An 18032-nucleotide genomic window follows, 5' to 3' on the forward strand; every position below is an offset into this window, starting at 1 on the left:
CCATTTTAAACTTTGCCTAGGGCCCCACTTTGCATAAAACCGGCCCTGACTACACGTAGTCGCTTGTGGAGCAGATACTAGCGAGGGTAGTTATGTTTCACCAGTAGATCTACCCCTGAATGTTAGGTGCTACTCTCAGTGAGGACACAACTCTTTACACATTCCTGAAGCATCAGTACAAGTAATAAATCCTTTGCTTCTCTACTTTTTTTTTATTTTTACCAAATCTTCTACAAGTCCTTATCCAACTCAGCTCAGATCCATTTTACTATGTCGTACCTCGCAACAACCAACCTTTGAGCTACAAATAATTTGCCATGGGTTTACCATGACAGATAAGAGCCAGAAGATCGCAGTGTCTGATTTCTCCTACTCCTGCACTGTTTAGAAGCACTTCACCTTCATATTAAGCGGTACAAGTTTCTTTTAGCAGTGTAGAATCTGCTCAGTTGAGAGTTCTTAGAAGCTTTCCTGCATTAAGGCTCTCAGCGGTTCACTGGTAGCCACACCCCTCTCCAATATATTCTGGGCCCCGTCAAGCACTCATTGCCAGAGCTAGCTTATGCTGCATGGTTAGGAGATGGTGGTTTCTTGTGGTTTAGTGGATTTATCGGACACTGTTGCTAGGTTTTGGTTGTGTGATAATTCCCTTCCTTCCCTTACTTTGTTTTTTTCCCCATTCTCAACTCCCCGGTGTTTACCTCTGTTGTTTGTGTGAGTATATTTGTATGACTGGGAATTTTCCTTTATCCCTGTTTTTATTACCTACCTTGTTAGTTTGGTTGGTGTATTACGGAACACTACTACTCTCCTCTTCCCTGGGTGGGGAAAGGGTACAGACTGAGCTAGGATTCAGGAGCTAAAGCAAAGTATGTGGTGCCGGCTTCTTCACCATAAGAAGTAATTCGGTGCATAAGGCAAGATAAGGCGCCCCTGGCGTTAGGGACAGGAAAGGAGCCCCTGGTCCCGGGACACCCGACAACAGAGTCGTGACAAAATTGTTGTTGATAGCATGATAACACCATTTGATTTCCATTCTCCAAAACTTACAGTCAAGACATTGTTAAAATCCTCCTGCTTTTCTTCACACTGGTGATATATAAACTCTACTCCAAGGTAAATGTCTCCTAAATTGTATTCATCTGGGAATGCTGGATCAGGCAATAATCCGGGACACAAATTCTGGAAGTATACATGGATTACACACTGTCAGATGCAGCTAACACATATTGTATATAAGTGCAATTACTTAAAGAGTTGCTATCACCTGAGCAAAAGTTGCTTGTATGCAGTTTTTTTTTAAATCTGCCATATGATTCTAAATATATGGGCCTTTTTATCTAATATTAATTTTGATGGTGTTTACAAGGGTGCGTGGCTCACAAGAGAGGATCCTCAGGGGCGTGTCTTTAGGCTCCTCTGAATTATTACTCTGAGCCACACCCCCTTATAAAGACTATAAAAATTAGCACTGAATAAAGAAGCCTATATCTCTGGAACGGTATAGCAACTAAAAAAAAGCAAAAAAACTGAGTGCTCAGGGGAGTGATAGGAATAAAACCAGAGCCAAAAGTGGTTACTTTTTATACCTGGTGACAGGTTCCCTTTAAAGACAACCTGCTCTGCTATTTGGTGTACCTCATGAAATGGAAATGATAACACGTCTGTAGCTTTGTCTTGTCGTCTATAACGTTTGTTCAGTTGTCGGATCTTGGTATCATTTATACATATTACCCCAACATCAAACCTCTTCACACCGAGACAGCTTCTGGTAATTTCTAGATTCTTGCGTAAATGGGCTCTGCGAAGAGGGATCACATGCTGCAGGTTCCGTATAAGAAGAGACATTACCCTGTTGGGACAAATAATACATAGAGACTTGGGGTACAGGTGTTGTCTGCTTTGGACGATGTCTGCATGTTAGAAGGGCTCTTGGACAATAAGATGACGACAAAGTTTTCCATCTCCAGGACCGTCCACTGTATTCAGAGGGATAACCAGACAGCAAATGATTTATTTCCCTACAGCTCTACCACAAGCAAAATTACAGGGGTTCTGAGACAAAACAACCGATGACCTGCTGTATCTGTAGGATAGGGCATCATCATGAGATCGGGGGTGGTCCAACACTTGGCACCTGAGACAATCAGCTGAAATCAGCCCCAACGGTTACCAGATACCAGCAATGTGCAAGGTGAAGCACAGCAGCCCCGTACCATGCTAGTGAGTATGACACGCCGCTGGCATTTTCATGAAGGATCTTCGGCTTCATAAAGTATGCGGATATGGTGGCCTTTATAATTTGCTGTGTGCTCACGATAAGTTTTGGGTGACTTTTTGGATGTTGGATATTGTCCTGTGTCCCAAGACTCCAGAGTCACTCAGACAGAGAGGCGGTGTCGAGGGCGGGCAAAGTAACAAGAAACAGGTCAGTGATGACCCGTGCTGCAGACTCACACAGTGCAGTGTGTGCGTGCGTCCCTGTCTTCTCCTCTCTGACTCACACACACAGTCAGTCAGCTCAGCTGTTTCCTTGGACTGTGCTGGCAGAAGTCAGTGAGGTGAGGTCGGCACTCGCACCACGCTGCGCACGGGCTGCAGCCTGCTCTTATCAAGAGCACAGACTTGGCGCCGTCGGCAGCAGTGCGAAAGATGATCATTTCATCAAGTGAAGGAGCGAGCAGCTGCCGTGCAGCACTTCAATCACATCACATTCTTCCTCTTTGGTACAGCCTGCTCTGCGCCGGGCCCCGGCTATAGAATAAATAAACTATGCTAAATAAACGTGCACCGCATGCAGGGCAGGGACAAATCACAAATGAAGGAGGATGGGGGCGGGGCCCACCGGAGGATTCTCCGGTGTCCCGGTGCCCCAGTCCGAACCTGATCACACACACTAGAATTAGGCGTGGATCGTGCCTGACTCTGCCTAGACGACTCTTCACAGCCTGAGAGGTAACTACCCCTAAAGAGAAATATAGCCTCACCTTGCCTCAGAGAAATTCCCCAAAGGAAAAGGGCAGCCCCCCACATATATTGACTGTGAGTTAAGAGCAAGGCACAAACACAGGAATGAGACAGGTTTCAGCAAAGGAGGCCAGACTTACTAAATAGACAGAAGATAGATAAAGGGATCTTTGCGGTCAGCACAAAAACTACAAAAAGCCACGCAGAGTGAGGAAAAAAACCCCCGCACCGACTCACGGTGCGGTAGGTGCCACTCTGCAACCCAGAGCTTCCAGCTAGCGAGACAATATCATGATAGCCAGCTGGACAGAAACTTAGCAGGTACTCAGAAATATATTCAGCACACAAATGAACAACAAATGAGCTTAGCAGGGACTTAGCTTCTGTTGAAGTAGACAGGTCATCAGGAGATCCAAGTGAGATCTGAACCAGTACTGATACATTGACAGCTGGCATCAAGTAACGATCTGAGCAGAGTTAAATAGAGGAACCAGCCCAGTCCTAAACGATGCAGCTGAGGAAGCCACTTCAAGACCAGCAGCTCCACTTTCAGCCACCAGAGGGAACCCACGGACAGAACTCACAGAAATACCATTCCTGACCAAAGGAGGGAGTTCAAGAACAGAGTTCACAACAGTACCCCCCCTTGAGGAGGGGTCACCGAACCCTCACCAGAACCCCCCGGCCGATCAGGACGAGCCAAATGAAAGGCACGAACCAAATCGGCAGCATGGACATCGGAGGCAAGAACCCAGGAATTATCCTCCTGACCATAGCCCTTCCATTTGACCAGATACTGAAGTTTCCGTCTCGAGACACGAGAATCTAAAATCTTCTCCACCACATACTCCAATTCTCCCTCGACCAACACCGGAGCAGGAGGGTCAACGGAAGGGACCATAGGCGCCATATATTTCTGCAACAACGACCTATGGAACACATTATGGATGGCAAAAGAAGCTGGAAGGTCCAAACGAAATGACACAGGATTGAGGATTTCAGAAATCTTATAAGGCCCAATAAAACGAGGCTTAAACTTAGGAGAAGAAACCTTCATAGGAACATAACGAGATGACAACAAACCAGATCCCCAACACGAAGTCGAGGACCAACACGGCGACGGCGGTTAGCGAAACGTTGAGCCTTCTCCTGTGACAATGTCAAATTGTCCACTACATGAGTCCAAATTTGCTGCAACCTGTCCACCACAGAATCCACACCAGGACAGTCCGAAGGCTCAACCTGCCCTGAAGAGAAACGAGGATGGAAACCAGAATTACAATAAAAAGGTGAAACCAAAGTAGCCGAACTGGCCCGATTATTAAGGGCGAACTCAGCCAATGGCAAGAAGGTCACCCAATCATCCTGATCAGCAGAAACAAAGCATCTCAGATAGGTCTCCAAAGTCTGATTGGTTCGTTCAGTTTGGCCATTTGTCTGAGGATGGAAAGCCGAAGAAAAATACAAATCAATGCCCATCTTAGCACAAAAGGACCGCCAAAACCTTGAAACAAACTGGGAACCTCTGTCCAACACAATGTTCTCCGGAATGCCATGCAAACGAACCACATGCTGGAAGAACAACGGAACCAAATCAGAGGATGAAGGCAACTTAGGCAAGGGTACCAAATGGACCATCTTAGAGAAGCGATCACAAACTACCCAGATGACCGACATCCTTTGAGAGACAGGGAGATCTGAAATAAAATCCATAGAAACATGCGTCCAGGGCCTCTTCAGGACCGGCAAGGGCAAAAGTAACCCACTGGCACGAGAACAGCAGGGCTTCGCCCAAGCACAAGTCCCACAGGACTGCACAAAAGAACGCACATCCCGCGACAAGGAAGGCCACCAAAAGGACCTAGCCACCAAATCTCTGGTACCAAAAATTCCAGGATGACCAGCCAACACCGAACAATGAACCTCCGAGATAACCCTACTAGTCCATCTATCAGGGACAAACAGTCTCTCCGCAGGACAGCGGTCAGGTCTATCTGCCTGAAACTCCTGTAGAACCCGCCGCAAATCAGGGGAGATGGCAGACAAAATTACCCCCTCTTTGAGAATACCAGCCGGCTCAGAAACTCCCGGAGAATCAGGCACAAAACTCCTTGAAAGGGCATCAGCCTTCACATTCTTAGAACCCGGAAGGTATGAAACCACGCAATCGAAACGGGAGAAAAACAGCAACCATCGAGCCTGTCTAGGGTTCAACCGCTTGGCAGACTCGAGATAAGTCAGATTCTTGTGATCCGTCAAGACCACCACGCGATGCTTGGCGCCCTCAAGCCAATGTCGCCACTCCTCGAATGCCCACTTCATGGCCAACAACTCCCGATTGCCCACATCATAATTACGCTCAGCAGGTGAAAACTTTCTAGCAAAGAAAGCACATGGCTTCATCACAGAACCATCAGAACTCCTCTGAGACAAAACAGCCCCTGCTCCAATCTCAGAAGCATCAACCTCGACCTGAAAAGGGAGTGAAACATCTGGCTGACACAACACAGGGGCCGAAGAAAAACGATGTTTCAGCTCCTGAAACACCTCAACGGCCGCAGAGGACCAATTTACCACATCCGCACCTTTCTTGGTCAAATCAGTCAGTGGTTTGACAACACTAGAAAAATTAGCGATAAAGCGACGGTAAAAATTCGCAAAGCCCAGGAATTTCTGAAGGCTCTTTACAGATGTAGGCTGAGTCCAATCATAAATGGCCTGGACTTTAACTGGATCCATCTCGATAGTAGAAGGGGAAAAAATGAAGCCCAAAAAGGAAACCTTCTGAACTCCGAAGAGACACTTAGACCCCTTCACAAAAAAGGAATTAGCACGAAGGACTTGGAACACCATTCTGACCTGCTTCACATGAGACTCCCAATCATCCGAAAAGACCAAAATATCATCCAAATATACTATCATGAATCTATCCAGATACTTTCGGAAGATGTCATGCATAAAGGACTGGAATACAGATGGCGCATTAGAAAGCCCGAATGGCATCACCAGATACTCAAAATGGCCCTCGGGCGTATTAAACGCGGTTTTCCATTCATCGCCCCGCTTAATACGCACAAGATTATACGCTCCTCGAAGATCTATCTTGGTAAACCAACTAGCCCCCTTGATCTGAGCAAACAAATCAGACAATAGAGGCAAAGGGTACTGAAATTTGACCGTGATTTTATTAAGAAGGCGGTAATCTATACAAGGTCTCAGAGAACCATCCATCTTGTGTTATGATCCTAGTGGCAAGGATCGCAGGTCGGACTAGCTAAGTAACTGAACAGACTACTAGCTCTGGGGAAGTGGTAACTAGATTGACCGCAACCTGATCCTATCCGCAAACAACTATAGGCAGCCGTGGAACGTTACCTAAAAATCCTAGACGTCTCGTCACGGCCTGAGAAACTGACTATTCCTGGAGGGAAAGTAAGTCCTCACTTGCCTCAGTGGAAGACCCCAAAGAAATAGAATAGCCCCCCACAAATATTAACGGTGAGTTAAGGGGAAAGCACAAACGCAGAGATGAAATCAGATTTAGCAAATGAGGCCCGCTAATACTAGATAGCAGAAAATAGGAAGGAAACTGTGCGGTCAATAAAAAACCCTATTCAAAATATCCACGCAGAGATTGCTCGAGCCCCCGCACCAACTAACGGTGCGGGGAAAGCAACTCCGTACCCCAGAGCTTACCAGCAAAAAGAAATCACATGTTAGCAAGCTGGACTAGACTCATCATACACAGAAATCATATTGCAGGCAGATGAGCAAAAAATATTCACACAGAACTTAGCTTATCCTGAAGAGGCAGAAAACGAGATAATCAGGAGTAATCAGAATAGCACTGAATACATTGACAGCCAGCAACAAGTGGAAGTGAAGCAGAGCTAAATAGGAGCCTCCCTGGTGAATAACGAGGCAGCTGATCCAGCAGACCCGCAGGATAATAAACCAAACCACCAGGGGGAGCCAAAAAACCAAAGTCACACAATACCATCTGTGACCACAAGAGGGAGCCTGAAAACGGAGTTCACAACAGTACCCCCCCCCTTGAGGAGGGGTCACCGAACCCTCATCAAAACCCCCAGGGCGATCAGGGTGAGCCACATGGAAGGCACGAACCAAATCGGCCGCATGAACATCAGAGGCGACAACCCAGGAATTATCCTCCTGACCATAGCCTTTCCACTTAACCAAATACTGAAGCCTCCGTCTAGAAATTCGAGAATCCAAGATCTTCTCCACCACGCATTCCAATTCTCCCTCAACCAGCACAGGGGCAGGAGGCTCAACCGAAGGAACCACAGGCACCACATACCTCCGCAACAACGACCGATGGAACACATTATGAATAGCAAACGAAGCCGGGAGGTCCAAACGAAATGACACAGGGTTAAGGACTTCCAAAATCTTATAAGGACCGATAAACCGAGGCTTAAACTTAGGAGAGGAGACCTTCATAGGAACAAAGCGAGAAGACAACCACACCAAATCCCCAACGCGAAGTCGGGGACCCACACAGCGACGGCGGTTGGCAAAGCGCTGAGCCTTCTCTTGTGACAGCTTCAAATTGTCCACCACATGATTCCAAATCTGATGCAACCTATCCACCACAACATCCACTCCAGGACAGTCAGAAGACTCCACCTGACCCGAGGAAAAACGAGGATGAAACCCTGAATTACAAAAAAAAGGCGAAACCAAAGTAGCAGAACTAGCCCGATTATTAAGGGCAAACTCGGCCAATGGCAAAAAAGTCACCCAGTCGTCCTGATCAGCAGAAACAAAACATCTTAAATAGGTTTCCAAAGTCTGATTAGTTTGGTTTGGCCATTCGTCTGAGGATGGAAGGCCGACGAAAAAGACAAATCAATGCCCATCTTAGCACAAAAGGTCCGCCAAAATCTAGACACAAACTGGGATCCTCTGTCGGAAACAATATTTTCAGGGATCCCGTGCAAACGAACCACATTTTGAAAAAACAGAGGAACCAACTCGGAGGAGGAAGGCAACTTAGGCAAGGGCACCAAATGGACCATTTTAGAAAAACGATCACACACCACCCAAATGACCGACATTCTCTGAGAGACAGGGAGATCTGAAATAAAATCCATGGAAATGTGCGTCCAAGGCCTCTTCGGGACAGGCAAAGGCAACAACAAGCCACTGGCACGAGAACAGCAAGGCTTAGCCCGAGCACAAATTCCACAAGACTGCACAAAGGAACGCACATCCCGCGACAAGGAAGGCCACCAGAAGGACCTAGCCACCAAATCTCTGGTACCAAAAATCCCAGGATGGCCTGCCAACAACGAAGAATGAACCTCGGAAATAACTCTGCTGGTCCATTTATCCGGGACAAACAGTCTCTCCGGTGGACAACGGTCAGGTCTATCCGCCTGAAACTCCTACAGCACTCGTCGCAAATCTGGGGAGATGGCAGACAAAATCACTCCTTCTCTGAGGATACCAGCTGGCTCTGAATCACCAGGAGAGTCAGGCACAAAACTCCTAGAAAGCGCATCAGCCTTCACATTCTTCGAACCAGGCAGGTACGAGACCACGAAATCAAAACGAGAGAAAAACAACGACCAACGAGCCTGTCTAGGATTCAGCTGCTTGGCCGACTCGAGATAAATCAAATTCTTGTGATCAGTCAAGACCACCACACGATGCTTAGCTCCCTCGAGCCAATGTCGCCACTCCTCAAATGCCCACTTCATAGCCAACAACTCCCGATTACCAACATCATAATTCCGCTCGGCAGGCGAAAACTTTCTTGAAAAGAAAGCACATGGCTTCATCACAGAGCCATCAGAGCTTCTCTGCGACAAAACAGCCCCTGCTCCAATCTCAGAAGCATCAACCTCGACCTGGAAAGGAAGGGAGACGTCTGGCTGACATAAGACCGGAGCCGAAGAAAACCGGCGCTTCAGCTCCCGAAAGGCCTCCACAGCCGCAGGAGACCAATTAGTAACATCAGAACCCTTCTTGGTCAAATCCGTCAATGGCTTAACAACACCAGAAAAATTAGCGATGAAGCGACGGTAAAAATTAGCAAAACCCAAGAACTTCTGAAGACTCTTAACAGATGTAGGCTGAGTCCAGTCATGAATAGCCTGAACCTTGACTGGATCCATCTCAATAGCAGAAGGAGAAAAAATGAAACCCAAAAAAGAGACCTTCTGGACTCCAAAAAGACATTTTGAGCCCTTCACAAATAAAGCATTGGCACGCAGGACCTGAAACACCATCCTGACCTGCTTAACATGGGACTCCCAATCATCTGAAAAAAAACAGAATATCATCCAGATACACAATCATAAATTTATCCAGATATTCGCGGAAGATGTCGTGCATAAAGGACTGAAAGACAGAAGGAGCGTTAGAAAGTCCAAAAGGCATCACCAAGTACTCAAAATGGCCTTCGGGCGTATTAAATGCAGTTTTCCATTCATCACCCTGCTTAATACGCACAAGGTTATACGCACCACGAAGATCTATCTTGGTGAACCATCTAGACCCCCTAATGCGAGCAAACAGATCAGATAACAATGGCAAAGGATACTGAAATTTGACCGTGATTTTGTTTAGAAGGCGATAATCAATACAAGGTCTCAAGGAACCATCCTTCTTAGCCACAAAAAAGAACCCCGCACCAAGAGGGGAGGAGGAGGGGCGAATTAAGTCCTTTCTCCAAAGACTCCTTTATATAACTCCACATAGCAGCATGCTCCGGCACTGACAAATTGAAAAGTCATCCCTTAGGAAACTTACTACCAGGAATCAAATTTATAGCACAATCACAATCCCTATGAGAAGGTAGAGAACTGAGTTTAGGCTCATCAAATACATCCTGGTAATCTGACAAAAACGCAGGGACCTCAGAAGGAGTGGATGAAGCAATTGACACCACAGGAGCGTCGCCATGAATTCCCTGACAACCCCAACTTGACACAGACATTGCTTTCCAATCCAGGACTGGATTATGAGTCTGCAACCATGGCAGGCCCAACACGACAACATCATGCAAATTATGCAATACAAGAAAGCGAATCACCTCCTGATGAACAGGAGTCATGCACATGGTCACTTGTGTCCAGTACTGAGGTTTATTCGTAGCCAATGGTGTAGCATCAATTCCCCTTAGTGGAATAGGGAATTTTAAAGGCTCCAAAACAAAACCACAGCGCCTGGCAAATGACAAATCCATCAGACTCAGGGCAGCACCTGAATCCACAAAAGCCATAACCGGGTAAGATGACAGGGAACAAATCAGGGTAACAGACAAAATGAACTTAGGCTGTAAAGTACCGATGGTGACAGATTTATCAATCTTTTATGTGCGCTTAGAGCATGCTGAGATAACATGAGCTGAGTCACCACAGTAAAAGCACAACCCATTTTGCCGTCTATTTTTGCCGTTCACTTCTGGTCAGAATTCTATCACATTGCATAGACTCAGGTGTCTGTTCAGAAGACACCGCCAAATGGTGCGCAGGTTTGCGCTCCCGCAAACGCCGATCAATCTGAATGGCCAGTCATTGACTCATTCAGACCTGCAGGCGTAGGGAACCCCACCATGACATTCTTAATGGCTTCAGAAAGACCTTTTCTGAAATTTGCAGCCAGGGCACACTCATTCCATTGAGTAAGCACCGACCATTTCCGAAATTTCTGGCAGTACACCTCTGCATCATCTTGCCCCTGAGAGAGGGCCAACAACGCTTTTTCAGCCTGGTTCTCAAGATTAGGTTCCTCATAGAGCAATCCAAGGGCCAGAAAAAACGCATCCACACTGAGCAATGCAGGATCCCCTGGAGCCAATGCGAAAGCCCAATCTTGAGGATCGCCACGCAAGAAAGAAATAATAATCTTAACTTGCTGAACAGAATCCCCAGAGGAACGAGGTTTTAAAGAAAGAAACAACTTGCAATTGTTCTTAAAATTCAGGAACCTAGATCTATCTCCAGAAAACAACTCCGGAATAGGTATTCTAGGCTCTGACATAGGACTGTGCACAACAAAATCCTGAATACTTTGTACCCTTGCAGCAAGATGATCTACACTGGAGGCCAAACTCTGGATATCCATGTCAGCAGCTGAACTCCAGAGCCACACCAAGATTAAGAGGAGGAGAGAAGCCAGACACACAGCAGCTAGACACACGGCAGCAAAAAAAAAAAAAAAAAATATCTCCAAGCTTCTTTTCTCCTGCTTCTGCCATGCAGTTAACACTTTATGGGCCGGCTGTACTGTTATGATCCTAGTGGCAAGGATTGCAGGTCGGACTAGCTAAGTAACTGAACAGACTACTAGCTCTGGGGAAGTCGTAACTAGATTGACCGCAACCTGATCCTATCCGCAAACAACTATAGGCAGCCGTGGAACGTTACCTAAAAATCCTAGACGTCTCGTCACGGCCTGAGAAACTGACTATTCCTGGAGGGAAAGTAAGTCCTCACTTGCCTCAGTGGAAGACCCCAAAGATATAGAATAGCCCCCCACAAATATTAACGGTGAGTTAAGGGGAAAGCACAAACGCAGAGATGAAATCAGATTTAGCAAATGAGGCCCGCTAGTACTAGATAGCAGAAAATAGGAAGGAAACTGTGCGGTCAATAAAAAACCCTATTCAAAATATCCACGCAGAGATTGCTCGAGCCCCCGCACCAACTAACGGTGCGGGGAAAGCAACTCCGTAACCCAGAGCTTACCAGCAAAAATAAATCACATGTTAGCAAGCTGGACTAGACTCATCATACACAGAAATCATATTGCAGGCAGATGAGCAAAAAATATTCACACAGAACTTAGCTTATCCTGAAGAGGCAGAAAACGAGATAATCAGGAGTAATCAGAATAGCACTGAATACATTGACAGCCGGCAACACGTGGAAGTGAAGCAGAGCTAAATAGGAGCCTCCCTGGTGAATAACGAGGCAGCTGATCCAGCAGACCCGCAGGATAATAAACCAAACCACCAGGGGGAGCCAAAAAACCAAAGTCACACAATACCATCTGTGACCACAAGAGGGAGCCTGAAAACGGAGTTCACAACACTCTTGGCCACAAAAAAGAACCCTGCTCCTAACGGTGATGACGACGGGCGAATATGCCCTTTCTCCAAGGACTCCTTTATATAGCTCCGCATAGCGGCGTGTTCTGGCACAGATAAATTGAAAAGTCGGCCTTTAGGGAACTGTTGTGAACTATAGTTCTTTGCTCCCTCTTGTGGTCATTAGCGGTATGGCACTTGGAGTGTCTTTCCCCAGGTTGGCACTCACCTGCTTCGTTTGGCTTGGGTGTGCCTATATAAACTTCCTGGATTCTCTGTATTGTGCCTGGATTCGTTGTTATCAGACCTTGTCTGTTTTCTCCTGTCTCCTGGTCTCCTGATTTTGCAAGATAAGCCTTGCTTTCTTATTTTTGTGCATTTGAATTTCCCTTATTTTGTTCCAGCTTTGTTTAAAATGTGATTCCTGATTTTTCTGGAAGCTCAAGGGGGGCTGTTATCCTCCCCCCACACCGTTAGTCGGTGCGGGGGTTCTTGGATATTCAGCGTGGATATTTTGTAGTGTTTTTTGCTAACCGTATAAGTCATCTTTCTATTTTCTGCTATTAGTCAGTGGGCCTCTCTTTGCTAAATCTAGTTCATTCTTACGTTTGTCATTTCTTCTTACCTCACCGTTATTATTTGTTGGGGGCTTGTATTATAACTTTGGGGTCCTTTCTCTTGAGGCAAGAGAGGTCTTATTTTCTCTGAAAGGGTTAGTTAGTTCTCCGGCTGGCGCGAGACGTCTAGAACCAACGTAGGTACGTTCCCCGGCTGCTGCTAGTTGTTTGTGCTAGGATCAGGTATACGGTCAGTCAAGTTACCACTTCCCTATGAGCTGTTTTTTTGTGTTTGCAGACTTAGCTGGTACTCCTGAGATCCTCTGCCATTAGGATCATAACAGGGAAATTACTACCAGGAATCAAATTAATAGCACAATCACAATCCCAGGGCACTGGACTTGGGCTCATCAAATACATCCTGGTAATCTGACAAAAACTCAGGTACTTCAGAAGGAGTGGAAGAAGAAATTGACAATGCTGGAACATCACCATGGGCCCCTTGACAACACCAACTGGACACAGACATTGATTTCCAGTCCAATACTGGATTATGGACCTGTAGCCATGGCAAACCCAACACGACCACATCATGCAAATTATGCAACACCAAAAAGCGAATATCTTCCCGATGTGCAGGAGCCATGCACATGGTCAACTGGGTCCAGTACTGAGGCTTATTCTTGGCCAAAGGCGTAGCATCAATTCCCCTTAATGGAATAGGATGCTGCAAGGGCTCCAAGAAAAAACCACAGCGCCTGGCATACTCTAAGTCCATCAAATTCAGGGCTGCGCCTGAATCCACAAACGCCATAACAGAGTAGGATGACAAAGAGCAAATCAAAGTAACGGACAAAAGAAATTTAGGCTGTATAGTACCAATGGTGACAGACCTAGCGGACCGCTTAGTGCGCTTAGGACAATCAGAAATAGCATGAGTGGAGTCACCACAGTAAAAACACAGCCCATTCTGACGTCTGTGTTCTTGCCGTTCAGCTCTGGTCAAAGTCCTATCACATTGCATAGGCTCAGGCATCTGCTCAGAGGACACCGCCATATGGTGCACAACTTTCCGCTCCCGCAAACGCCGATCGATCTGAATAGCCAAGGACATTGATTCAGTCAGACCAGCAGGCGTGGGGAACCCCACCATAACATCCTTAAGGCCCGCAGAAAGACCCTTTCTGAAAATTGCTGCCAGGGCACACTCATTCCATTGAGTAAGCACAGACCACTTTCTAAAGTTCTGACAATACATTTCAGCATCATCCTGACCCTGACATAGAGCCAGCAAGATTTTCTCTGCTTGATCCACAGAATTTTGTTCGTCATAGAGCAATCCAAGCGCCAGAAAAAACGCATCTACATTAAGCAATGCAGGATCTCCTGGCGCAAGGGAAAATGCCCAGTCTTGAGGGTCATCACGCAACAAGGAAATAATGATTTTTACTTGCTGACTAGGGTCACCAGAGGAGCGAGGTTTCAGAGCAAGAAACAGTTTACAATTATTCTTGAAATTCAGAAACTTAGATCTAACCCCAGAAAACAAATCAGGAATTGGGATTTTAGGCTCTAGCATAGGATTCTGAACTACATAATCCTGAATGCTTTGTACACTTGCAGTGAGATGATCCACACAAAAGGACAGACCTTGAATGTCCATATCTACACCTGAGTCCTGAACCACCCAGAGGTTTAGGGGAAAAGAAAGGCAAAACACACTGCAGAAAAAAAAAATGGTCTCAGAACTTCTCTTATCCCTCTATTGAGATGCATTAACAGTATGTGGCCAGCTGTACTGTTATGGACCTGGTGGTTAGGAGCACCTGGAATGACCTGATAGTCAAACTGCCAGAATAGAGCGAGCTCTGGGAAGTGGGAGCTCTGCTGACCGCAACCCTAATCCTATTATCACACACACTAGAATTAGCCGTGGATCGCGCCTGACTCTGCCTAGACGACTCTTCACAGCCTGAGAGGTAACTACCCCTAAAGAAAAATATAGCCTCACCTTGCCTCAGAGAAATTCCCCAAAGGAAAAAGGCAGCCCCCCACATATATTGACTGTGAGTTAAGAGGAAGGCACAAACACAGGAATGAGACAGGTTTCAGCAAAGGAGGCCAGACTTACTAAATAGACAGAAGATAGATAAAGGGATCTTTGCGGTCAGCACAAAAACTACAAAAAGCCACGCAGAGTGAGCAAAAAAACCCCCGCACCGACTCACGGTGTGGTAGGTGCCACTCTGCAACCCAGAGCTTCCAGCTAGCGAGACAATATCATGATAGCCAGCTGGACAGAAACTTAGCAGGTACTCAGAAATATATTCAAAACACAAATGAACAACAAATGAGCTTAGCAGGGACTTAGCTTCTGTTGAAGTAGACAGGTCATCAGGAGATCCAAGTGAGATCTGAACCAGTACTGATACATTGACAGGTGGCATCAAGTAACGATCTGAGCAGAGTTAAATAGAGGAACCAGCCCAGTCCTAAACGATGCAGCTGAGGAAGTCACTTCAAGACCTGTTGTGAATTCTGTTTGTGGGCTCCCCCGGTGGTGTTTTATGGTAGTGCCACTTATGTGCCTTCTTCTATCCCTGATTACCTGTTGCCACCCATTAGGGGAGTTTCCTATTTAAGGCTGCTTGGCTGTTAGTTCTATGCCGGCCAACAATGTATCAGTAGCATTCTGTTGCATTCTCCTGCCTCAAGTTCCTGTTCAGCTAAGTTGAATTTTGTTTCTAGTTTATGCTATTTCTTGTCCAGCTTGCTGCAATGTGACTCTCTGTAGCTGGAAGCTCTTGTGGACTGAAATTGCCACTCCAGTGGCATGAGTTGTCACTGGAGTTTTAAAGTAATTTCAGGATGGTGTTTTTGAGTAGTGTTTTGAAGTTGACCGTGAAGTAACTCTTTCCTATCCTTCTGCTATCTAGAAAGCGGACCTCACTGTGCTAAATCTGCTGTTCATCCTACGTATGTCTTTTCCTCTTAACTCACCGTCAATATCTGTGGGGGGCCGCTATCTCCTTTTGGGGTTCATCTCTGGAGGTAAGGCAGGCCTGTATATTCCTCTGATAGGGGTAGTTAGATCTCCGGCTGGCGCGTGGTGTCTAGGGCATCGTAGGAACACCCCTCGGCTACTTCCAGTGTTGTGTCAGGTTCAGGTCACGGTCAACTTTAGTTTCCATCACCCGAGAGCTAGTCCGTTTTGTTATTTTTATTCCCCTGCCATTGGGGTAATCATGACAAAGACCGGCAGCTCCACTTTCAGCCACCAGAGGGAACCCACGGTCAGAACTCACAGAAATACCATTCCTGACCACAGGAGGGAGTTCGAGAACAGAGTTCACAACAGGTCACCAGAGGAGCGGGGTTTCAAAGCAAGAAACAATCTACAATTATTTTTTGAAATTCAGAAACTTAGATCTATCCCCAGAAAACAAATCAGGAATTGGAATTCTAGGCTCTAGCATCGGATTCCGAACCACATAATCTTGAATGCTCTGCACCCTTGCAGCGAGTTAATCCACACAAGAGGACAGACCCTGAATGTCCATATCTACACCTGAGTCCTGAACCACCCAGAGGTTAAGGGGAAAAGAAAGACAAAACACGCTGCAGAGAAAAAAAAATGGTCTCAGAACTTCTCTTATCCCTCTATTGAGATGCATTAACACTTTGTTGGCCAGCTGTACTGTTATGGACCTGGTGATTAGGAGCACCCGGAATGGCCTGATGGTTAAACAACAAGACAGGACAAGCTCTGGGAAGTGGGAGCTCTGCTGACCGCAAACCCTAATCCTATCACACACAATAGAAATAGCCGTGGAGCGTACCTAACTCTGCCTAGATGCCTCTTCACAGCCTAAGAGCTAACTACCCCTAAAGATAGGAAATAAAGCCTTACTGTTATGGACCTGATGGTTAGGAGCACTTGGAATGATCTGATAGTCAAACTGCAAAAATATAGCGAGCTCTGGGAAGTGGGAGCTCTGCAGACCGCAACCCTAATCCTATTATCACACACACTAGAATTAGCCGTGGATCGTACCTGACTCTGCCTAGACGACTCTTCACAGCCTGAGAGGTAACTACCCCTAAAGAGAAATATAGCCTCACCTTTCCTCAGAGAAATTCCCCAAAGGAAAAGGGCAGCCCCCCACATATATTGACTGTGAGTTAAGAGGAAGGCACAAACACAGGAATGAGACAGGTTTCAGCAAAAGAGGCCAGACTTACTAAATAGACAGAAGATAGATAAAGGGATCATTGCAGTCAGCACAAAAAAACTACAAAAAGCTATGCAGAGTGAGCAAAAAACCCCCGCACCAACTCACGGTGCGGTGGTGCCACTCTGCAACCCAGAGCTTCCCGCTAGTGAGACAATATCATGATAACCAGCTGGACAGAAACTTAGCAGGTACTCAGAAAATATATTCAGCACACAAATGAACAACAAATGAGCTTAGCAGGGACTTAGCTTCTGCTGAAGTAGACAGGTCATCAGGAGATCCAAGTGAGATCTGAACCAGTACTGATACATTGACAGCTGGCATCAAGTAACGATCTGAGCAGAGTTAAATAGAGGAACCAGCCCAGTCCTAAACGATGCAGCTGAGGAAGCCACTTCAAGACCAGCAGCTCCACTTTCAGCCACCAGAGGGAACCCACGGACAGAACTCACAGAAATACCATTCCTGACCACAGGAGGGAGTTCGAGAACAGAGTTCACAACAGTACCCCCCCCCCCTTGAGGAGGGGTCACCGAACCCTCACCAGAACCCCCCGGCCGATCAGGACGAGCCAAATGAAAGGCACGAACCAAATCGGCAGCATGGACATCGGAGGCAAGAACCCAGGAATTATCCTCCTGACCATAGCCCTTCCATTTGACCGGATACTGAAGTTTCCGTCTCGAGATACGAGAATCTAAAATCATCTCCACCACATACTCCAATTCTCCCTCGACCAACACCGGAGCAGGAGGGTCAACGGAAGGAACCATAGGCGCCATATATTTCTGCAACAACGACCTATGGAACACATTATGGATGGCAAAAGAAGCTGGAAGGTCCAAACGAAATGACACAGGATTGAGGATTTCAGAAATCTTATAAGGCCCAATAAAACGAGGCTTAAACTTAGGAGAAGAAACCTTCATAGGAACATAACGAGATGACAACCAAACCAGATCCCCAACACGAAGTCGAGGACCAACACGGCGACGGCGGTTAGCGAAACGTTGAGCCTTCTCCTGTGACAATGTCAAATTGTCCACTACATGAGTCCAAATTTGCTGCAACCTGTCCACCACAGAATCCACACCAGGACAGTCCGAAGGCTCAACCTGCTCTGAAGAGAAACGAGGATGGAAACCAGAATTACAATAAAAAGGTGAAACCAAAGTAGCCGAACTGGCCCGATTATTAAGGGCGAACTCAGCC

The 18032-nt window shown here is 46.5% G+C and overlaps 1 protein-coding gene across 7 annotated transcripts in view; it reads right to left on the reverse strand.

Annotated features, from left to right (window-relative positions):
- The window catches only part of LOC143784331 (endoribonuclease YbeY-like), a 46715-nt gene that overhangs the window by 10707 nt on the left and 17976 nt on the right, over positions 1 to 18032 (reverse strand). For 5 of the 7 annotated variants that reach the window (XM_077272493.1, XM_077272494.1, XM_077272496.1 and 2 more), the window contains 2 exons: positions 1639 to 1852; positions 1051 to 1182 (listed from right to left, as the gene is read on the reverse strand). In XM_077272493.1, the coding sequence (XP_077128608.1) occupies positions 1051 to 1182; positions 1639 to 1852 (346 nt within the window). Of the gene's footprint in view, positions 1 to 1050; positions 1183 to 1638; positions 1853 to 2216; positions 2495 to 18032 lie in introns of those variants that run through there. The other 2 variants (XM_077272498.1, XM_077272492.1) reach the window with 2 other exon arrangements.

This window comes from Ranitomeya variabilis, chromosome 7 (assembly GCF_051348905.1).
Source record: "Ranitomeya variabilis isolate aRanVar5 chromosome 7, aRanVar5.hap1, whole genome shotgun sequence".
Classification (NCBI taxonomy): Eukaryota; Metazoa; Chordata; class Amphibia; order Anura; family Dendrobatidae; genus Ranitomeya; species Ranitomeya variabilis.